Source organism: Cyprinodon variegatus, unplaced genomic scaffold, assembly GCF_000732505.1.
Source record: "Cyprinodon variegatus isolate N-32 unplaced genomic scaffold, C_variegatus-1.0 Scaffold324, whole genome shotgun sequence".
In the NCBI taxonomy this organism is placed as follows: Eukaryota; Metazoa; Chordata; class Actinopteri; order Cyprinodontiformes; family Cyprinodontidae; genus Cyprinodon; species Cyprinodon variegatus.
This window is the reverse complement of record NW_015150777.1, coordinates 688684-712964: the sequence shown is the minus strand read 5'-3', so window position 1 is coordinate 712964 and position 24281 is coordinate 688684. Positions and strand designations below refer to the sequence as shown.

General features: G+C 38.7%; 1 protein-coding gene across 8 annotated transcripts in view; it reads left to right on the top strand.

Annotated features, from left to right (window-relative positions):
* The window catches only part of ppip5k1 (diphosphoinositol pentakisphosphate kinase 1), a 45182-nt gene extending 25696 nt beyond the window's left edge, over positions 1-19486 (top strand). For 2 of the 8 annotated variants that reach the window (XM_015384814.1, XM_015384812.1), the window contains exons 26-32: positions 707-832; positions 6525-6587; positions 12367-12426; positions 13018-13200; positions 16091-16228; positions 16311-16424; positions 17050-19485. In XM_015384814.1, coding sequence (XP_015240300.1) covers positions 707-832; positions 6525-6587; positions 12367-12426; positions 13018-13200; positions 16091-16228; positions 16311-16424; positions 17050-17669 — 1304 coding nt within the window. In that variant the 3' untranslated portion in view covers positions 17670-19485. Of the gene's footprint in view, positions 1-706; positions 833-6524; positions 6588-12366; positions 12427-13017; positions 13201-16090; positions 16229-16310; positions 16425-17049 lie in introns of all 8 variants that reach the window. The other 6 variants (XM_015384820.1, XM_015384815.1, XM_015384813.1 and 3 more) reach the window with 5 other exon arrangements.
* The last annotated feature ends 4795 nt before the right edge of the window (positions 19487-24281 follow it).

Sequence of the window (24281 nt, the reverse complement as noted above, 5' to 3'; positions counted from 1 at the left end):
TATATATATATATATATATATATATATATATATATATATATATATATATATATATATATATATATATATATATATATATTTATGTTTGTTTTCTAGTTTAGTATGAATTAGGTCACAGGACAAAACACCCCACACAAGCCAATCAACTACAGAACTGATGAAAATTCTCCTGTCAAAGTTCAGACCTCTGTCTCTGAAAATCCTGTCAGGTATCTGTGCAATATACATTGAAAACACAATAAGCAAAGCTATAAAAGAAGAGCTGACCAACGTTTCTCCATGAGAGATGAGGTGAAAACAAACACTGAGAGGTCCTACTGCTGAAGGTGTCTCTAAAAGTGGCTGGAAGGAGCTTCCTCTGTTTCACTAACAGTTTCTGGCTTTCCTTATTGTTTGAGTTAATAATTAAACAGTGCAGTATGTTATATAATGTTGTATTTACTTCATTTGAAAAATCAAATTAATCTTCAAACTCTGTCCCTACCTCTGGGGGTGTTAAACCACATTTCCAACCTTGTTGTAAGGAAACAAGGTAAATGGTTAAATTGGTCACCTCTGAGTCTTTACTTCTGCTTGTCTCTTTCTGCCTTTGTCTTCTTTCTCTGTTTTTCTGCCCCTCTTGTTTGTAAGCTGTATGAATAGGGGCATGTTTTATTGCGGTGACTAACCAACACCCCCCACTCCCTCCTCCCGCAACCCCTCGCAGGCTCTCAGTGTGCCGGACTCTTCAGCACCACCGTCCTAGGTGGCTCCTCTAGTGCACCTAACCTGCAGGACTACGCACGTGCACACCGCAAAAAATTCTCCACCGGCAGTCTGTCCTACAAAGATGGTACGTGTCTGAGACCGCCGCGCTCCTTCACAAACCAGCACAGGCCAGCAGTAGATCAGTTAAACACCTCCTCCAGGTCCCAAATCGGAAAATATCGCACACAATAATTTTAGACGGGAAATTTAAAGTAAAATCTAGGTTCTTAAGTTGTAGAGCGAAGTGTTATTTAAATTCATCTGGACATGTTTCAATACATAGCCATACATGTTCATCAGTTTTTTTATTTGGATTTTGTGGTAAACCTTTTTTTTTCTGTTTCACTTTTGTCACCATCTTACCCTCCTCATTACTTTAAAATAGTTTTTCTTTTCTGCGGTTTGTGCACAGACCTCTGGAGAAGTTAGGACTTCAGTACATGTCATTGACTTTTATAACACAAAAAACTCACTCAAGGGGCCTGATTGTATTGAGGTAGCCTAGAAACCTGGAAAATCATAAGTGTGGGCCTGTTTGGAAAAGTGGATTTACAATTAGATTAGACGCTCTACAGTTGCACGTTAATATAGAATCCATACTTCACATCTGCAGTTGATATTGTTTATTAAAACTTAGCTTTAGCCTATTTATTTTCCTGGGAATGCATGAAACTTCATCAATAAATCCTCATTCATCACAATCATGTCATTTCCACGTCGTCTTTGCACTGATTCCATTTTGCAATTTGTCAAGTTTTAAGTTAAACCTGGAACATGTGTATAGTAGGGCTGGGCGATATGACAGGAACATTGAAGCTCATCATTTCCTGCTTGTCCTGTTGGAAAGAATATGTTTGTTTTGTTTAGACACTTTAATATGCCACCTTAAATAAGATTTAAAACATACAGCAATTAAAGTTTCACTATTTTCTCTGTTATGTTTAAGCACACCATAATGTGCATACACTTTTGAAACTGGATAGCCTGACTCAAGATACAGGCTCTATAATTCTGGTTTATTGGTCCATCAATCAGAATAAAAATATCTGCTAAATTGGTTTGTGGGATATAAAATAATAAGGAATGATTCAGGTTTATTTAGGTTAGTTAAACATGCAGTTTTCCTGCATTGATCTTTAACATATCAATTTCACCTCATATCAATTAAATAATATTTAATTTAGGGTTATGTCGGTACTTTGTAGCAGTGTAACATTGTTGCTGTTAAGGTGACCTCTACATAAGGAACTGGTGTGTGCATGAATTAATACAGTGTTTAGAGTGTGGGGCCATGTTTTGGACCCACATTCACAGCTCCATGTTCCGTCACTCTATACTGAGCTAAGATTTTCATGGACTGCGTTAATTATAAGATGTTTCAGTGAATTGGTGTACATGATTGATTGATTGTTTGCTTTATTTCTATATCACGTAATTCCCTGGTGGTAATATTTTTCTGTACCTAGAAGTGTCAAATATTTCATAGTTACCTGCATTTTGAGGTCCACATTTCCATGAAGGCTCTCTTTAACAGCAAAAAAAAAAGTAAATGCAAAATGATTATTGTTTTTTTATTTATTTGTAACAAAATTGAACGCGAAAAGCAGACAGTAAATCACTCTCTCTCTCTGCTCATTTAGCAGCACTAAATTAGTAGATAGCAAGGCAGATATATTTGATTGGTAAATTCCAGAGTTGTAGAGAACAAAACATTTGATTAGTTTAAAAACTGAAAGCTGCTTTTTCTGAGAATCATGCAGAATAAAAACTGAAAACCCAAAACATTGAGCTGATCTATGAGCTGCCATTCAGCAATAGTTCCAATTGTAAATAATCAGTGTTACCTCAGCAGATTGCCATAAACACCTCATGTCTTCTCGGTCCTTACAGAAAGCACACAAGCCGTAGAGCAGAGCGTCACATTCTGTAAAGTGTTTTCTATACTTTCGACCTTAACTTTTTGTTAGTGTGTTTCAAGCACTTAATGTTATACACCCTGGCCATATCAGGGATATTGTTCTTAATCCGATTCTCTGCACTGTATTGTGTTGTGTGCATGTTCTGTACCGATTCCTGTTCCCATAGCCCTAGGTTCAAGAAGACATGCTGGCATACCGGTACTATCACCGTGGTGCTAAATATACCTGAGATGATTGCATTAACACATCATTGTTCATAAAGATACCTCTTAACAACAAAAACAATAAGAAGTGTATTAAACTGTTTTATTGACTTTAAATTGTTAAACTTTGACAGAAGTTGTTAGTCACATTAAAACATGCAGATAGTATCATGCCTCAGCTATCGATTGATATTATGTTGAAGCATTAGCAGGCTCTCATTATAAAGGGACCAAATCCTGAGAACAGAAACAGAGGGTTGCCTAACACTACCTCAGAGGCCTCATGTATGAACCGTGGTTTTGCACCTAACATCTTGCACCATAATGTTTCTACCACAACTCAAGATGTACAAACATGAACATTTTGTGACAGTCTGCAGATATTCGCACAAAGTTTTGACCTGCCACAATGACTAACTGCAGCCACGAAAACCTTATTGATCGAACATAACAATCTAAATTCAAAAGCTCATCAAAATACACTGAATCCTGACTTCACTCATGGTTTAAACCTGTCATTAAACTGAACCACATCTAGCCTTATAAAATATCGTAACATGTCTCAAATGGAAACAACACAAATCAAGTTTAAATTAAAAAGAATAATTTCCTTTTTTTTTCCTTTTCAAATGTAGATGAAAATGTGCATTGTGCACTGAGAAGCATAAAATGAATTTATGTTTTCATTCTTACTGAGATTTGTTAACTTAAGCCACACAATTTTTAGGAATTGTTACTTATACTAACAGAATACGTGCCAAAATGGATTTTGTTCTGCCTCCACTTCTGGCACTAATAGTAACTTTATCTTACATCCCTGAATCTTTTTTTTTTTTTTTTTTTTTTCTCACTGAACGCTGTTGCTGTGGTTATTTGGTCATGTGGTGGGAGCCTCCTGGGTATTAATACTATTATGGGTAATTATCTATAGGTATGGAATGGGCGGCATGTAGCAGCTGCACTGGATTCCACACAACATAGGATATATGAAGGAAAGGTGTAGCATGTACTTGCGTTTTCTTAATGTGCGCTGCAGGTCATAGGTTCACGGTTTCTCCCTACAGCCACATATTTGTATAAAAGCTGTACACTCTGTTGTTCATTAGGCCCAAGGTCAAGCCTACTGCAGGTCAGTGTTGGTCAGTAAAAAATGTGGAAGACTGTTGTTCACTTACAGCTGCATTGTTAAAATTCTGATCTACAGAAAACTATTGTCCGGATAATGTTTTAAATAAACAAGCGTTTGAAGACTACCCAGAAAACCTAAGTTTGAATTATTCAATATTGCATGTAGGGGTGCACCGACTGCAGGTTTCTGGCTGATCACTGATTCCAGAGCTTTAGAAAGCCTGATATTCCAATTTTGATTAATATAGATTTTTGTAATAACCAACACTGTCAGTTATTATAAGATCACACAACACCTCAAATATTTTGATCTTATCTTACTGAAAAGCATTAGTACCTGTGAATGATAACTTATGAAGTGAACACACTTCCTTGTCATTTATTTTTATGAAATTGGCAGCATCTTATTTTACTGGGCTGTCAGAGCCAATTTTGGTTAGGTTGGCCCTGAAAGCAGGACCATTGGTTCTGAGATTAAAATTTCCTCTTTGGTACTAACTGACTCAGACCTAGTACAGTACCACTGCAGTCTAGGGGATTCTGGTGTAGGTTTCTTAGTTATTTAAAGTCTTAAGTAGGGCTTTGCTGTTCATACTTTAACATTTACTGATTGGAGCGATTTCACCAGCCTTGACTCAGAGTGTCTGAATCAGTGACACAGGCCAGATAATTGTTGAGGAATGACCACAATGAGACAGAAATAGCTTCTGATATGGTCCGGCATTAATTTCGGTACTATAGGCTTATAATTTGTATAGACAAATAATGATTTACTTCCGACATGATCTTCTTGAAGGTCACAGTGTCTATTTGGGAGTGCCCCCCCATTTGATTGTCATAGTTAATTGTAGAGGAAACCCTGGAAACAAGGACAATGACGTCTATCAGTCAAATTGCCCATCTCATGAAAAAATAACTAAATGAACCCCTTTTAAAGGATATTCTGTGGGCTGACAATACAAAAGGGGTCCGTTTTTGGAAGATGTACCTCCTTTTGCATCTCACATAAAAGTGCTAAAGCATTTAGAAAAAAGTGGTAAAGCATGTGTGTATATGTATGTACATATGTATATATATACATATGTGTGTGTGTATATATATATATATATATATATATACATGTGTATATGTATGTGTTTATATAAATGTAACTAAATGTGTGTGTGTGTGTTTGTGTGTATGTAAATGTATTGTCGGAAACATTTGAGTATAAAAAACATGAAATGTGTGCTAAAATAAATATAAGTAAAGCAGTATGGTAATGATTTTTAGACCTTGGAAGCCCAACTTTCTTGCTCTCCTTTTTAAATGGCCTGGTGGTCTTTTTCTTCAGTCATTCTAAATTACCTTCAGGTTTTTCCTTATCCTCTTAGTTGCATTTGTCTGGATCTTTTTTGGGGATTTAAAGCTGACATACCGCCCAGCCCAATACTCTAGAGGTAGATCTATGAAAATATCTGGAACCCATCGCAACATGTATTTATCTTACATGTTGTTGGGGTTTTTTATGATACTGTATAACAGGGTTCCTCTAGTCCAGTACTGGAGATCTGGTGTCCTGCAACTTTTTAAAAGTGTCCCTGCTTCCACACACCTGAATCAAATGCCTTTTCAGCAGGCAGTCAATTTCTCCAAAGTGTAGCTAATGACCTGATTATTTCACAAAGGTGTGTTAAAGCCGAGGCCTATCTAAAAGGTGCATGACACGGATCTCCAGGACAGAAGAGAAATATGAAGGTCAAAGAAGATTCATGTTGGTAAACAAATAAAACATGACCTTCTTTAGCTTCCTGCTCAGTTATGACTGTGTTGCTGGTATAGATGTTTGTTGTCCAGTAGGTGTCAGTGTGGGACCATGCTGGGTCTCTCCAGCCTCCATCCTCCTGATTCTCTCACATTAGCTCACTGTGAGTCTCTGTCATCCATCTTGTTAGACCTCGCTTTCAGAAATGAAAGGATTCAGCCTATCTCAGCCTGTGCATCCCCACTGTGATATGACACGCTAGTGCATGTTCCCAAAACCTAGTTTTGGATTCATTCATCATTTTTCCACAGATTAGCTGTTTGATCCTGGACAGATGTTTTTATAAGTCTTTAGCACCATAGTCTGAGTACCTGAGTGGTGTTGTTAGGCTTTTTATGGTTTGAGCAGAGGAGGGCGATCTCATTGACTTATTGATTTTTTTTATTTTTTATATATGTATATATAGCTATTTATCTTTTATGTTGTTAATTCTACGAGTTAAAATGGTTTCATCTCACTTCATCTGAAGATGTTCCATTGATCTCTCAGCTCACACCCATAATAAACATCTTCAAACATCACGCATGTTTTAAATGAAACCTTCGTCTGAAACCGGAACTAGTTCTGATCCTTTCGTCACACATGGCTGTAGGTGTTGGTCAGTTGTTTCTTTCCGTGCACACTAGGATAGCCCAGGGAGTTACACAACATGATGCATGTCAGTTGTTTTTTGGTTCATGGTAACTCTAGTGAATTTTTTTTATTATTTTTTTATTTCCTCAGAGTTGTTGTCTATGCCGGCAGTAAAACGATTTTCTGTGTCGTTTGCAAAGCATCCGACTAATGGTACGTCTGCTTCTTTCAAGTATTTTTCCACTGCTCCTCCCTTTGTCTGGCATGCCTTCGAATTTTCTTTTTCTCTACTTTGGGTATTTTTTTTCTCCTTTTTTTCTTTATTCCACACGCCTTCAAGCATTTTCAGGTTTCCGTTAATTTTTCTACCTAATTTTTCTCATTATTTTTTTCATTCGCTTTGGACTCTTAATTTTTTTTAACACCGATGTTCGCTTTCAAACCAGGGTTCCCACTAATCCTTCATTCATCTTAAGCCTATTGAACAAATGTTCAGAATGTCAACAAATTTTCCAAAGGTTATATTTTTAACAAATGGTAACCTTTACTAACCACCTGTTTAGTGCTCAGGTCATGCAGAGAAAGTCTTGTTACTCCATTTGGAGTTAGTGGGAATATTTTCCCCAACTGTTGCTGTTGGTTATCTTTTCAGGTTCCTGAGGAATGATAATGGCTCATTTCATCTGAATTTTTTCTTAGACTACTCTTGAGAGAGTTATTGCTTTCACTTGTTGCATGTAAATAATGGACAGTTGTTTGTAAAATCAGCAATGTTTGTTTGTTTTTTTTCTTAAGGAAAGAAACAAAAAAATATAGGTTTCCGTACAGGTTGTTAATAGGGACTTAGGTTTAGGGTAAAGGTATAAGGGTATAAATGAGTCAAAACACATTACTATATTACTATAGTAACATTTGAAATATGTAAACTTTCTGTAATATGTAATTTATTTTTGTTTTTTTTTAAATCCACCTTTGCAGCAGTCCTTCCAGCAATAATGCATTCCGACTTCAATAAATTAACTCAGCGACTCCTTTATTTTTTCAGGAAAATATTTGTTCTCAAAAATGAAAAAATGTTTATGTATCGCTGGACGATATAGAAAATACTATATCGATACAAAAAAATGCGTATTGATCGATATCGATAATTATCTAAAGGTTCCCTTGACACTTACTTCTCAGGTTCCATTCTCTGTCTATGAAAGTTAATTGCAAGGTTGAGGTAAGGCTCGGATGTGTGACTTGACCAGAGGTCAGATGTTGTGGCGTAGTAAGACACAGATTGCCAGTCCTTTTGCACTGATTCTCTGCACTCATTGTACAAATTAGGGAGCGCTGAGTTGGAGAAAAAATTGCGGCCCAGAACTTCGTATTGCGGATCAAGAGTGGTGAGCAGCTGTTTGAAGACAGGTTTTGCAACTGCAGACAACGGCAGCATATCCATCGCTGTGAAGCATGTTACTGCAGGAGTGATGTCCTCATGCCACTTGGACACTTTAAGAAGCCCAGTTTAGCTTGCTTTGCCTGCTTTGTTTTGGCAGAAGTTCCTAAAGATTTCTCCGACAATGTGGAACCGCGCCGGGGGCGACAAAGGTCGTTCTCCATTGGGTGTGTGCGGCTGAGATGATCAAACAAGTTGGTTGTGTTACCAGACTTTGTTTTTACCAGCTCCCTGCAAATTTTTATAAATCCCTGTGGTTCGGTTTCTCTGACTTGCTGTAACCAATATATTGCCAAACTGGCGAGCTAATAAAACCCTTCTTCGGGACAATTCCCTCCGCCTCTATGGCTGCGACACCTTCACGTGCTCTGTGTTCTGTTTTGAGATGGTGGCTCTTTGTGAAGGCATGCCTGGGTCCATGATTGCGATTGGTTTCGATGAAAGGTTCGTGATTGAGGATAAACAAGAGTCGATCTTGGAAAGGAGTTTTTCCGTTGGCGCAGACTGAAAGAAGAAGCCGGATGTAGAAGCCATTTTCTTTTTGCAACTTTATTAGCCTGACAAGTTAACACTTTTCTCTGATTATACAGTCATATATCTTTATTATTTTTGGATGTTCAGTCAAAACAAACTGCAGGCAGTTACAGGTCTAGCGCCCCTAGTGGCCAAAAGTTAGAGACAATTTTGAGTTTTTACTGAAAAATATCTTTAAAATATATTTTTTATTTGACCCTTTACAACTAAAACAATGTTTGACGGCCAGACAGATGCCTCAGAAGTTTAGTGCCAATGCATCTATACGCCTGTAGCCTAATTTCTTGAATTTATTTTGGGTCAGAAGTTCCCATGCTGAACAGCGGATATGGTGGGGAGTGGTAGCCTAGTGTTTAGGGCATAGAGCTTGGAATCCTGAGGTTTTGAGTTTAAGCCCCATTCCCACGGACTGCCACTCTGGATCCCTGAGCAAAGACCTTTAAACCCACACTGCTCCCGGGCGCAGCACAATGGTGGTCCCCTGCTCCCCAAATGGAATGGATTAAATGCAGAGAGTTCATTTCGTTGCTCTGTATTTGAAACCGTGTAAAGACAATAAAAGCTGGGGGAAAAAAAGAAGTCAAGTGCCTCAATGTTGAAGCGGTCAAACATTGGAAACACTCAAAATGTTATATTCAGAATGGATTTTTTGGATATTTAGAACTGCCTGGCATCCAGCTCAGCTCAGATACCAGAGCCAACCATTTGTAAGGTTTGAACACAAAAAAAAGTAAAAACAACAAAAGCAGTGCCAGCCACCAGAACGTGCAGATAAGTACTGCAGTTCTGTGTTTTGGCCACAGGTGGTGGTTTTATTAGAAAACTCCATCATGCCTCTTTAAGACTATTAGTTTATTTTTTGCTGAATACATAAAGGAAATGCTTTCTAGAGGGATTTTTTTTACTATTAAATTGTAGTTTTGGATAATTATGTGCATTTAAGAAAAAATCACAATTCTAAAATTGTGTTGGTCATTTTACATTTAAGACAAATCGTGTCTCACAGGTTGCAGAAAGACCCCTTTGTCATGTACTATGACTTAAAGAAAAACACCCAAAACATACAGTTGTGCTTGATGGTTTGCATACATTTCCAATAAAGACAGAAAAAAATAATCTGCCACTTAAATAATTTGAAATTGACAATAGCAATAATAAGTCAAAATGATTAAAAAAATGGAAATCATGACATTGGTTTTGAGTGTGTATGTATGAATGAATGCCTGATGGGGCTCCTGAACAACACTTTCTGGCAATCACAGATGTCTGACTGAACATTTTGTGATTATTACAGAAAAATGACAGATTTCATAGTTCACTGTTCATGAACAAGGTACTTAAACTTGTCTTTGGACAGTTTAATAAAATATTTAATTTCACTTAATGTTAATGTGATAAGTTAGTATTTTTTATTATTACTTTTTTTCAGTTTTGTGTTATTTTAATTGATAGTATGAATTTATATATATATTTTTTTTTTAATGGATGGGTAGGTAAACTTTCAAGCACATCTGTAAAACAATATACAGCAGTGTTCATCATGATAGTGTTAGCTTAGTCCTTTTTGACCTTGAAGATATATATATTTTTTTCCCATCAGGAGCAATCAGTAGACATATACATTGTTGAAAGCATAAACAATAATGAATATCGTAGCCATTACATACTATATAAACTCTTTTATAACTAAGAGCTATAACTAAGAGCTTAAGCGTCACATTACAGTAATTATGATCAGTTTTAGTAAGGCCATGTAAGACCTGCCTAATTGGCAGGTCTTACATCTCCTTGCATCAAACACCTGATCTTGGACTTTACCTCTTTTCAAAGTTCTGGTAGGGATCACTGACTGGTAGGGATCACTGACTTGTTTGCCTCCATTTTCTTAGACATAGTATATGTCTAATGCTCCTTGTTTCTTTATTGCACCACACGTGATATTGCGATATCTGTCTCTCTATGCTGTTTATAGTTAATACAAAAGGTATTTGCTCACTAACAGATTGAGAAAAAACAAAGTCTAAGGCACATAAATGAAATAAAATTATCTACCAGGTAACAATTCATCTGAAGACCTTTGTATGCAACCAGGATGAACTACTGGTTTAAAAAAAATCGTAATGTCATAGTGTATGAAAAGACTTTTATAAGAAAACCAACTGTTTGCAGTCTCATGTATTATTGTGATCTTAATCGTTGAGGAATTCCATCATTTGTTTAACGGTAAAACTGTTTAATATGTTGACTTCTTTGTTAGCTTCATTCTTCATGTAAAGGACTGATATTCATCTCGGCTAGCTAATCTCTTGAAAAATGTACTAATCAGTAAATGATTGATTCAATTAGACCTTTTCAACAAACATACACTTATTGGGCATTTTTTTATAGAAAAATTGCTATATAGCAAACATTCAGTTCAGCCATTGACTGAGCTTTACTTTTTTAATATATAAAAACTATTTCTTAGGTACACTATATATATTATATTCTATTCCATGTGAATCCCAGATTGTCCATTGTTCTTTTCCTTTTCTTGAAAAATGAGGCTGGGAAAGCAGAATAAAGCGTTAGCCTCACTGCATTTAGTTAGTCAAACCTTGTAGCTAAACTGGGTCTTGGAAAAAGCCAGATTGTACCGTCTCCATCTGTCTTGGGACTGCTGATTAATTTTGATGTACGGCTGGTCACATCCAAACGGTTTCACCTCCAGGTTTGCTTTAAAGGATTTCACTTCCGCAACTCGATCTATTAATCAGCCTCACTACGACTTTGATGACAGTATCTGCTAGCTCAGGGCACAGTTATCCTGCTCCCCGAGCTGTCCTGTCCTTTTGCATTGCAGAGGAGCCACTGCACATGTACAAGTTTTAACAAGAGTCTACGGCTAAAGATTCTTCCGCCCTAGGGCGTAAATACGTCACCAATCAGAAGAAAAACAAAACCTGAAAATGTCTGTCCAACCTGATGCCCTCAGCCCGCAGTGCAGCATTGTTCATTCTAACCAGGGGTCTCCAAAGGCCAGTCCTCAGAAGCCATTGCCCCACAACATTTCAATGAATCCCTACTAAGCCACACCTAAATTAAATGACAGGATGACCTCTTCAGTGCGTCACCAAACTTTGCAGAGACCTAGTAACAAGTCGGCCATTTCATTCAGGTGTGTGGAAATAGAAATGCATTGAAAAGTTGCAAGATTGGTGTTTGAAACCCCTGACCTAAACCTTTGACACACTGATCCTCATGGAAGAAGTTTCCCTGGTCTCAGTTGGCTTCACTTTGACCAGTAAATTCAGTAGTAGTTTTTTTTTGTTCGTTTGTTTAAAACCAATGTGTAACTAAGAGCGAAAGCTTTATTACACATCTTAACATTTAAAAAATGTCACTGGTTTCTTGATTTGCCTCAACCAAACATCTTAGACTAATGCACGGGAACCCTGTGTAACATCCTACATACATCACATCTTCTACCATTACCTGATTATTCATTGTTGCGTAATGTGTTTGTGTGTGTCTGCACAAAGTACTTGGATTGAAATCCCACTTGTTGTCATGGCTTCAGGCATTTCAGAGGATTTAACCCTTCTCCTCTGGTCTTGTGAGCTCAGCTTAACGTCATCAGTTGTCTTAAACCTCTGGTCCTATTTGGATAGGAGCTTGGTTCCTTTAGTCGGAATCAGTAGTTTTCATCCAGGAGAAGGGTTAAATTTAATTCCTTGTCCTGTCAAACCATGATCAGTTTTCTGCTCTCTTTATGCTTCTCATTTTGTTACACATGTTGCTGTGAAACACCATATTTCTAGGACAAAACAGCATAAATATTTTCAGTTACTCATGTCTAATGTGGTTGTTTCCTGGGTGATGGGATGGGGAGGGCCTTTATTTAAGTACCTGGGGATTATTTTGTATAAAGGGAAGAGGTTTTATAAGCATGAGCAGGGTTATTAAGCGGCCTGTGCAGGTAACCCAGAAAATTTCCAGGTTGTTATCCTGTTATTACTGACGTATCATTCACCGCAGGGACACAGGATGACTCGTCCACCATTGCATCGTCTTCGTCTCGCTTGTTCACTTCGTCAGGTACACCCATGATTGGGTTTGCTGGTTTGTGCTGGTATTAACATTCTCAGTAGCCGTATTTTATTAACAAGGTGGCATCAGGCAGTTTAGAAACAATCAATCTGCACGTTTGTAATAACCCTGGGAAGTTTGGGCTTCACTGATTAGGCGGCTGCAGGTGCCTTGTCTCTCGCTCCCTCGTGGTTTTTGCTTCTCATTGGGTCGCTCTTATTCTTAGTTGTGCCTTTTTGTTCAGAGGCTGCAGAGGAGCGATGTGTTGGTCTTGTTTTCTGTGCCTTGCTATCAGCTTTACTTAATGCTGGAAACTCTTGGATGATTTGCTGCTTTCTCTGATCGTTGGCTGTTGACAGCTTCTGCCTTTAATGATAGCACACCCCTCACACACATGGTGCACTATACGTCTCCTTCCTCCTGTCTGTCTAAACCTGCTTTCCTCTCAAAGCTCTTGTTCCCCTTCTCATCTGTGTTGTACTCCAGACCTCTTCTCTCTCTCTCCCTGAGCATCAAACCTTTTGTATCTTGTCTTCTGTACTCCTCCCCACCCCCACTGGTCCACTGCCCTGTCCACTCGCTCTCCCTCTTCTTCCTCAGAGCCCTTGGAGGAACACCATGTGGCCCAGTTGTTGAGGTTTTTATCCACCGACCTCAGCTCAGGCCGCCGCCTGCTCCCTCTGGACCACACGCTGGCCCACCACCTCCACCAGTGCTCCTACCACCTCCGCCTCTTCCGAAACTGGCTCGTCTCCGGCCAGGACCCCCTAGAGTGCCTCCACGGTCAGCCCCTGGCCCCGCCCTCCATACCCCAGCCTCATGCTCAGATTAACCACTGCTCGCGGTTTAGTTGGGACTGTGCCTGCTCTGTGGTTGACTCTCATGCTTTGCCTCCTGATGTTTCTGCATGCCTGCCTGTTTCTGTGGTTATGCAGACTGCAAGCTGTAGTGGTGTGAGCTGTTTGGGACTTCTGATCAAATTCAAGGAAGTCGTCCCTCAACTCTGCCACACAAGTTTTCCCATCCTCTGGATTAGACATTTTCTTTCTTCCTTTTCCTATAAAATTACAGATTATGTTACAGTGGTGTCAAAAATTTTGAAATATAAATTATTTAACATGACAGGAAAACGTTACAACATTAAACTCAGTTCATTTATAAACATTTTCCAACTGAAAGTTTAAAAAATAAAAAAATTAAAATTTTCGGCCCAAACAAGACTTTTGAAAATAAGATATTCTAATTGCAGAATATATAATTTATCTCTGTATCACTCCTTTAATTCATATCTTTTTATACGTTTTTTTTTTTCTGGGTGAACCTGACTGATACTTTTTAAGGCCTTCTGAAATTTTGCCTGACTTTAACCGTTCCTTCACTGATTTCTGTTCCAGTAGCGGACTGGTTTCAGAATATCTGGTGCTTTGTTAATCCATGTAACTGTGGTAAAAGAGGCATTTAAAAATACAGAGCCTTCCACGCCCTGTTGATTATTTCCACGTCTTAAAATCAGAAAACAGGAACATAAAAGTTAAGGAAGATGGAATTAATACAGATAATAGTGGAATATGGTTTTCCTTGCTTTTTTAACAGACTTTAGAGGTTTAGTGTATATTTTACTGCCCATGAAAAAAAACTCTAGTGAACCATCTGCCTCCATAAATCAGCTTAACCCCCATATTCCACATACTCCGTCAGTGCTCCGTTCTGCCCTGCTCATGTACTTCGTACAGAGTAATTGTCTGTCATGTTAATCAATGGGAACTGTTCCACATTCACCGCTACTGCTCTGCACATACTTCCACGTACGTCTTCTCCGTCTGTCTATGTCAAAATACGGAGCCCAGCTATTTTTTGCTCTACTCCGGCCAGGTCAAGATCCGCAATAACAACCGCACCAAACAAGAAAAAGAACAGCGAGAATATCCGGCTTGTCAAATCAAAATATAGTAACAATAGATTACAATAGAATAATATTATCGCGCATGCTCTCCCCGAGCTCCGAGGAAGTTTGAGTGGAGAAAGACGGGAGGAACAGCGGAGGCTGTAGGCTTTGCACAGACGGTCTAGAACGGAGCGGGGGCGCTGACAGAGGATATGGGATTTCGGGGTAACAGTTAGCAGCGTTCATGTTTAAAATGAACACTGCTAACCTTCATTTAGCACCGTTCTAAATGAACACAAACCAAATTCTTTGAAAGTCTCGCAGAGCTCTGTTTATTCAAAGTAATTTCTTTCTGATGGTCGTTTGATATTACTGAAGTATTAGTTCCTCTGTTCCAACGTGGCCATATACCAAAAGTTTAGACGGGGATGAATACTTTTATAAACCTTTAGAAGAAACTTCTCCAAAGTCATAAAGCAGGATAAATTCAGATGTTCCTCATGGTTTGTTTGGATTTAACTTCACGAAAAAATGTTGGATCTTCACTAGAACCCGTTTGTTCTTATGGAAAAACTAGTTGAATCGCAGCTAACACGTTTATCCTCATCTACATTACACACATTGTTTATTTAGTTGTCTGACCTTTTATGCAAAGAAGTGATTTTTTTTAGAAGTTACTTTTTTATCCAGAAGTCTAAAGATATGCAAACTAGCAGTATTGGGCAATCTTATAGTAGCTACCAACAAAATGAGCAACCTTCAGGTTGAGACAAGGATTAGGAACTTTGTATCTGCTAGTGTCCTAATCATTGCATTCAACCTTGGATCAGATCAGATTTGATCTAAAACCGGTCTGTTTCTAATTTTAGCTGTAATTTTATTTTGAGTATACATTTTTTTCATATGAGCCTTTATATACTGAGTTTATCTTCCTCATAATATTAAATTAGCTTTAGATTTATATGTATCAAAAAGACAAGATGAAGTGCAGAGATCATCTTGTCCAGAAGCACAAACTACATTGTATCCTACTGCAGTGGGTGGTAATATATGGATGTTTACGTGCTTGAACGACCGAACATGCTGCTGCTCGACAGTTTGTCTGAGCCCCTCCTGTTTTCATACTGTTGCTCTTTCCAGATTCAGAAAGGAACATGCTCAGTAGAGTTTTACCCAACATGACCACAGCTGCTCTGAATGCCAGTCGCTCTTCTTTCCTGACCCTAACCAGCATGTGTCTCCTGCTTGTTTGCTGTCTTTGTGGCGAACACTTGCACAGTTAAAAGCACAATTCCCTTCAGGTTGTTCAGGCTGTGGTTTGAGGAACGGCTCTGGTTAAATGCAGCTTGGTTGTGAACTAACCGGCTTGGAGAGCGTGTTGTTGGAGGAGCTTTGACTGCTCGGGGCTGCTTTTCCGGCTGCAGTATCAGAGTTAAGGGATTGATTGAAAAAGCAGATGTTTGTTTTTTTTATTTTTCTTTCTTTTATTTTTGGGAGATCTGCTTGCTTTTGCAAATAGATTGAGACATCTTTGTTGTGGTGTCCATCTTTCTGGGCGTTCAGCATGGTTTTTGCAACTTGCCTGTGTGCAAATAAACAGAACAGGATGGCAGGAGATCGCAGAGGGTTAGAGTGCGTCCTGAAACAGCAGCAGATTTTCAAAGCACCGTTTGGAAGGGGTGGGAGGGCGGGACTGTTGGACTTGTTGGTGATGGGTGTCACCTTTTTGCCTGAAGGTAGGATTTCCGCTGATGTGCCTGCGGGCTTCATGTGTCTCCTCTGCCACAGGTTTTGAAGGCTGCTCTATGGTGCCCTCCATCTATCCTCTGGAAACGCTGCACAACTCGCTGTCTCTCAAACAGGTTAACGAGTTCCTCACCAGCGTTTGCGAGAGCGCCGGGGATCCACACACCAGAACCTCCAGAGGTAAGAAACCTCATGTTTGTTTGCTCAGAGAGTAAAGGTTTCTTTGTAAAGTTACATTTCCCGTCCTTCTGTCTCTCTGCAGCTCTGTCAGCCATGTTGGGTGCACACAATCAGCCATCAGTGGACTCTTACATCCCTCAGAGGGTCCTCTCTTCCTCCATGTCCCTCCGATCTCGCTCTGACAGACCTCCTTGGTGTGAGTATTGCAGGGTCCTTCCTCAAGGTGTTATTCTTTTAACATCATTGTATTAAGCTGCGATCTAATTTAGATTTTTCTTTCATAGAAACTCATTGCTTAGATGGTTGTAGCCTGTTTCTTTTCCTGTTAAATCTTTGACCCAGGAAAACCTGCCATGTGCCATAAAAGTGCTTCATATGGTGATGTCAATTTCACTTTCCATATATGACTAAACTCTTACAGCGGATCCAGAAGTTTGAACTGTGATTCACATTTTTCCACATTTTCTTCTTGCAGCCTTTTTCGAAAGTTTATAAAATTCTCTTCTTTCCTAAAAATTCCTCAATTTGGAATAAGGCTATAACCTAACAAATAAATCTCTGTGGGGAAATAAAGCATCATAGATAGTTACTTTATTTCTCCCTGATAGTGGATATTCACCTGCCTGATAGCAATGATAAAAACATATAGAATAGGATATCTTATTCTGGCCAACCTCTACTGTGCATATATCTACATTTCACAGAAGTTAAAGTATCTCTAAAAGGAGAATTAGAAAATGTCAAAGTTTTGTTTATGATTCAACCAGAACTAGAGGCGTTTAAACTGCTTTTCTTTCTTCATTTATTTTCTGTCCCCACAGACAGCAGCGGTCCATCCAGCACGGTTTCCAGCGCTGGACCATCCTCCCCCACCACAGCTGATACTTCACCACGGTTCAGCTTTAGCGAAAAGGTGTCCCTCACCCCCCAGAGCAGTGAGGAAACCCATTCCTCTCAGAATGTTTCCACCCTGCCACCAGCTACAATCGACACATCATCCACTGGTTTAACCCCCACCGAAGTCCCCCTGACTCCAAACAATTCCCCAGAGGAAGACGCTGAAGCCGGTGGTGGTTCTGAAAAGCAGCCTGACAATCCTGGACTCCCTGTGGACAGCCAGGAGGTTTCTTCCATCCCTTTAGACCCATCTAGTGGTCTGATCTCAGATCCAGCCCAGAGATCTCCCTGCATGGCTTTAGCAGAGCTCAATCTGGGTCGGATGGAGGGTTACTGCCTCCCTGGGTCTTTGCCGGTGCTCCTGGAGCTCAGGGAGAGCAGCAGTGAGGCTGGGTCCAGCTCCCAGACGCCTCAATCCCCGGAGGGGCCAGACGAGTTCTTTGACACACAGGAGTCCATGGAGCTGTGGACAGACAGTCCAGAACACGTCCCCCACCCAGAGGCACCTCAGGACACAGAAGCTGTTCAGCCAGCAGAGCCCTGAACAGCTGCTTCCGTCATCTCCTCTGCAGCAGAGCTGAAACGGGACAGTTTAGATTAATTTGTTACACCGTAGAGCCTCAACTGACTGATCCTAAGTCAGTATCTGACTTTCGTTTCAACCCATCTGTTACAGATTTTTTTTTTTTTTCTTTCAAAGCCCTCTGATCATTTTGGTGTCTGTAGGGTGAAAAAAAAAACTTAACTGAGGAGGGAAGTAGTAAAGGTGATGGAAAAATCTTGAAAAACTAAAAGTGATTTTAAAAACCGCAGAGAACTGGGAGAATGTAAGATTTGTCATATTTTCATTTGTTTTTAACATGTTTGATCTTTCTTCTGTGCTGTAGAGATGCAGATTGAAGCAGCTTTACCTTGTATGTTATGAGCTGAGCATATTCCTGTGCTGTCTTGTCTTCTAGAGCCGCAGCGATGATGTTTAACCCTTAAGAGCGCCAGCTGTTACGTTGTCTGTAACATTCATTATGTTTCTCTGGTTTCAGGGCAGCTCTGCTTGTTTCTGACTGAGTTTTTTTTATGTGGATGGTGGTTCAGCTGCTATTGGTTGCAGAGTTTCTGAGAATGTTTATCTTAAAATAAAAAGCCCATACATTAGTAGTCAAATCCTCATCAGTGTCAATGTTCAGTCTTAAGGTCAGACGTGTGTGTGCTGATGATCGCCAAAGTCCTTAATCCTTCAGTGAAGATTTAATTTACGCAGAAAGATTTATTTTAGAAGAGGATTTTAAAAAGTAAAATCTGTATTTTTAAAAACCTGCATATTAGATATTTAACTATATTGTCTATTCATAGTTTCATGCTGTATGCTGCTTTGAGGATGTGTATTTTTTTGCTAAAAACACATTTAAGTCTAATTTCATCACAGAACACAAAGGAGGGCATTTTACATTCAATGTGCTTTTTATTTTGCGGAGCAGTTTTGTAGCACATATCTGCATGAGAAAGCACCTATGCTTCAGAAGCTATTCAAGTGCATCCCACACTGTGCTATCAAGGTACATTTTGATAACCTGTAGAAAAGAAATGCAAACTGAGTCTGTGACCTTACTTGACTGTGTACAGATAAAAAAGGCACCAGTATGATTGTGAGTAAGCTTTTTGGTCAATTTACTCAAATAAACCATCAGACTTGTCTTCAATTGCAATTGTGCTGTTATTTTATGGATTTTATGTTATAGTATTTATTACAGTTTTAAACTATTCCTATCCACTCCTCTCATGAATCTAGCAAATATGATCCTGTACTAATTAAAAAAGTGAGACACAAGGTAATTAGAATCTGATATTGGTGGATTTAAAAACTATCTGATGTGGGAAAAATGAAGTAATAGTTTCAGAAAAAGCACTGTCAGATATGGTATTAACAGTCAAAGTTACCTAATTTTTTCCAATATGATTTTAAAAAGATTCATCAGCTCATTAAACAACTTTAAGTTGCAATATTTAACCCTCCCTGTGAGGATTTTACTCATTAAACTGAAACACTGGTGCTTGATGATTCAACCGGCAGTGATTGGAAACCTTTGCTCTGATTTAAGTGTGATTGTTATCTGCTGCATTACTTAAACATTTTTCTTTTTCAGTATATATAGTTTCTGTAACTTCTGTAGTGTATACATTTAGAAAAGTATTCTTTATTCAGCTTTTGTTTCACATGTATGCGATTATTTTATCCAGTATTTGTCTTTGGTGATAATGAGGTTTGTAGCATTGTTAGCTCTGCTGAAAAGATTTCCCCACAATGCACTATTCTTCCATTGTGTACAGATATGTTTATAATAACTATTGCATAATCTTTTATTTGGCCGTTTCTTTATTAAACAGAAAGTTTGTTGCATAGTTAGTGTTGTTAGCACATTACACAAAGGCTGAGAAAGGCTATTTCTTTTTGCAAAGTAAAAAGACAAATAAGTAAAATAAATACCTTTAAACATTTATTATGTAATACAGTATACAAGGTCATAAAGTACCTTTTATGGATTTGAATGAAAGATTCATAGCAAATAATAATGATCGGTTAATAAAAAATGCCTAAATATCTCTCTCTGATTAAACCATTAGTCTTAGGTTTTGCAACCTTGTTGGTGAAAGGAAAAGAAAAAATAAAGTTGCAGTCATACAAAACGGAAAGAAGGGGGAGACATTTTTTCAGTAAATGACTTTTTTATTGGTCTTGAACACACCTTTTCCCTTCCAACAATAAATCTTACTTATATTTCACCTTTATAAGCATTTAGATAGAGATAAAGAGAATATTGCACTTAAATTAAGAGATGACAGAAGAACTATGAAGCAGGAAGGAGTGAGAAAAATGGCTTTCTTTGTCACACAGCAAAGCCAGGTTACATGTGCGTCCTCCAAACTCAACAGTTTTAGCTTCTCAAAACCACATCGTTTGACGTAGCATTTCAATAACGAGTCAGTTTCATGTCAATACAGGTGAACTCAAAAAGTACGCATGCACGAACAAGCTGGGGTCGATCCAAAAAAAGCTGTTATTTCAGGTTTTTAAACGCAACAGTCAGCTGAGTGTGTGTACTGTATGGTTGCCGATAGATATGAATAACAGATAGAAATGTGTCATCATGAGTATAGAAAGCACCTCATGTCTGGCAGTTTGTGCTTTAAGTGAGTTTTTTGTTTTCTACAATATCTAAGGAACGTAGACTGACTGACCAGGCGGTACAGCTAACACTGACCCTGTTTATCTGAGCAGAATTATAAATCTTAATACCAATTTCAGTGCAGTGTAGGCCTACGGATGGAAATGACGTGTTCCAATGCAATCAGCGTGTCATGTGATGCATGGTACCCAAGGCAACCAGGAGATCCAAATCCTCAGCGGAGGATGTAAAGGTATGATCTGCATCTTTACATTCATGCCAATCAGGTTTTTGCACCCCAAGCAAGCTGCATTTTTAAAGAGTGCCCTCTTTCTCTGCATGCAGCTTTTGAACATGCATCTGTATATGAGCTGAAATGGCTGCAGTTGAAACAGCAACAGCTGCAAAAACAATAGATTTGTTGGTCCTTTGATTTGTTAGATTGTAGGTTGATCGTAGGATTCCTCTGATTTATAGAAAGAAGAATTGATTAAGTAAATATGACTTGTAAAGAGGATTGGTGCATGTTTTCAGGTCAAACTTAGGTTGCTAAATCTGAAAAGTCCGTAACTGATTTCAGCTTTGCTCACTGGTAAGCCTTGTGCTTCTATAATTGGCGCTTTAAAAGAGCCGTATTACACTCGTTTCATACATCTCTGACCCATTCTCAACAACAGATGAGAAGCAGCAGAGTAGGGCTTGATGAGCCTCTACAAACCAATGGTTAATGTAGTTTTTCCCTTCCAGAACAGCAGGACAGAAAGGCACATGTGGGGTGAAAATCTCACATCAGCCAAAACAGCCATCGTCTTCTTTAACACAATCAAAGCTCGCGGCCACATGTCCTTGTTGTAGCGGAGTACATTCTTCATTCTGCAACAGCATTCTCACTGAATGAGGTTCTTCTAATGTGTTATTTCAGAATATTATGATTTTAAAAAAGGGGGTTTTCACTGCTTTCATCTCTCTGCATGATTTCTGCAATAATCTACTAACTGGAAAAGTACATCAAAGACCACAGAGATGGGTATAGGGTGCTCCACTGTAAGAAAAAACAGCCAACAGCAAGGAAGGTCTCACTTGTTTCAGAGAACAGTAGAAATATCAGAAATCAGTACAATACAGGTTTATTAACGTTCCCATTTCTACAACAAATATACTCTAAAAGGAAGGCTGGGATCTACTTTTCTATGCTTTTATATGATACCAGGAGGCCAAAAACTAAACAATATCACGGTTTTAACAGAGCAAACGGCAAAATAAGGACATATTTTATTTTTAAGCTTGATGAATAAGATTCACTGGTTCCTTTTTTTAATCTAAAGGCAGTTTTTTCCCCAAAAATTGGGTCTTTATCTTACTTTAGGTGATGGAAATTGGAGGATGGATTTTTTTGTTGGTTATATATTATTGCCCCAAAATTAATTTTTGTTTTATTCAGCCAGAAAATGTAAGGTTATGTCACAGCTGCCTTGTTGACGGGAAGCTGAAAGGTTTGAGAACTGCTGATGTCAATAATTTAGAATTGTGTTACTGAGATCACCCAGAGAGTAAAAAAAAACAATTATGACTGATAATTGACACAATGGTAAAAGTAACCATATCCCTCAAAGTTTTCCACCTTTGTCACATGCCAACCACAAACTTCAACATATCCATCCATCCATTATCTGACACGCTTGTCCCAATTGGGGTGCGAGGGGTGCTGGTGCCTATCTCCAGCTGTCTACGGGCGAGAGGCGGGGTACACCCTGGACAGTTCACCAGTCCATTGCAGGACTTTAACATATTTTATTTGGAATTAATTTATTGGAATAGGAAAACACATTGTGTGTAGTTGTTTAGTTTAAGCTAAATTATATATATACTGCCTTTTCATTTTTTTAAATAAATTAAATCAGAAAGTGGGTATTGCATCAATATTTAGTCTTCTATGCTCAAATACCCCTAAATTAAATCCAGTGCACCCATCTTCAAAAATCACCTAATGGTGGTGGCAGCATAATGCTGTGGGGTGTTTCTCTTCAGTAGAGTGAGGCTGGTCAGAGTTATTAAATAGATTGATGGATTTAAAAACAAGTAAAGGTTCAACTTTAGGCAGGACAACAATAAACACACAACTGGAGCCACAATTCGAATGATTTAGCTCAAACTATAGTCATGTGATACAATGGCCTAGTTAAAGTTCATACCTAAATCTACTGGCCACACCTTTAAACTGATATTCAAAGACACTTTCTATTCTTTCTAAGTGAGTTTGAGCTATTTTACAGAGAAGATTGGGGGGGAAAAAACACAGGAAGTTTGTGGTTGTAACATGACTAAATGTGAAAAGGTTCAGGGCTACAGCACAGTAAACACAGCAATGATTATTAACTAGCTGCAAAGTACCTATAGGATTAGTGTGGCAATAGCCACACTAAGCTTTAAAAAAACAAAAACACTGAAAAAAAGTTCCCCAAATCTGTCCCTGCTTTACCAAACAATCTGGGTAGAGCAGAGACACATCAGGTTGCATATCAGGATACAGAAAAGATTAATCAGAAAAGATCTACAGCAAGGAGGCTAGAAGGATGGGCAGAGGAGAGGTGAAGGAGATCTTAAAACTCAATCTTGCAGGCTGGAAAAGACTCGTCCTGCATTACGACGGTGCTGCTGGAAGCCAGGACCATGATGTTGAGATCCTGTTGCCTCTCGTGAGTCTGCTGGTACCAGTCACGGGTCACCTCTGTGTCATGGGTGGGGATAAGCGTCACCTGAGAGAGTGACAGGTGAAAAAATGTCATACAATGGGAGGATCGAGGTTACCTGGACAAGCAGATTATCTGAGGCGCCACCTCAGATAATCTGCTTTGTTTTGTAACATCATGCAGAAATCAAACTGAATCATTTCAGACATACAAACCAGAATCTCAGTCTAACTCGTGGCCCAAATGAGATGTTTTCTTGTTAAGATTGGGTTTTAATCTTTTAAAATAAATTTTAATTTTGAACCTTTTAATTGTTTTACCTCTCTCTGTACCGCTTTGATATAAGTGCATTCAAAATGCCCTGTAAAATGTTTATCATGTCATTTTATCCTTCTGTTCTATAATAATAATAATTATTATTATTACCACTTCCAAGTAGAATAGGTTTTTAGGAGACTTTGTGCGTTTGTTTGTCTGTCTGTGTACAGGATGACTATAAAAGTTATAGATGTACTTCATTTAAATTTTTATCAGATATTTGCCCAATGCCAAGAAACAATCCACTAATGTTTTTGGGATGATCAGCATCATAATCTAGACATAGGATTTTTTTTTAAAAGATTCCCTGAAATTGTGAGATAAGGGTATTTAGTGGAACAAGCAGTTCCCCACTAAACTAGAGGGTGGCAGCAGTGACTATCGACAGCCTCAGCATTGGACTTAAAAAGTCCAGAGATATTTTACAGAAGACAAAACCACAAGATAAGGAATCATTGTCGGTCTGTTAGTAGGACAACTGACAGCTTATGAGTGGATTTTATGGACATTTATAACCAGAGGTGTGCCTCATGCTAAGGAGCAATTCATCATAATGTGGTAATGGTCCAGATCAAGTGTGAGTTTTAGCTATAGGAGTAAAGCCCTATTTGGGGAACAATTTTCTTCCTGGCAGAGGAGAACTTCATCGTTTTTACAGCAACACTAAAACTGCGAGTAACAGATTTACAGTAATCCATTGCTTCTTATTCTTTGCCACCCCCCGCAACACAGCCACTAGTAGCTGAAGCATTTTTTATTTTTTTGCCCATGCAATTTAGCAAAGTCAGACCAATAAAGCCTCTACCAAAGCCTTTACCACTTAAATTAGCGGGTTAATCTGCTAACAATTGGTGTTTGGCTCCCTTGCCACTGGCAAAAAAAGCTGAGTCTAACACTTCGCTGGCAAGCTGCGTAGACTCTGGTGAGACCATCACGCAGGTTTAGTGTTGATGGTGACACCAGTGCAACAGAAATCAGGAAAGTAAA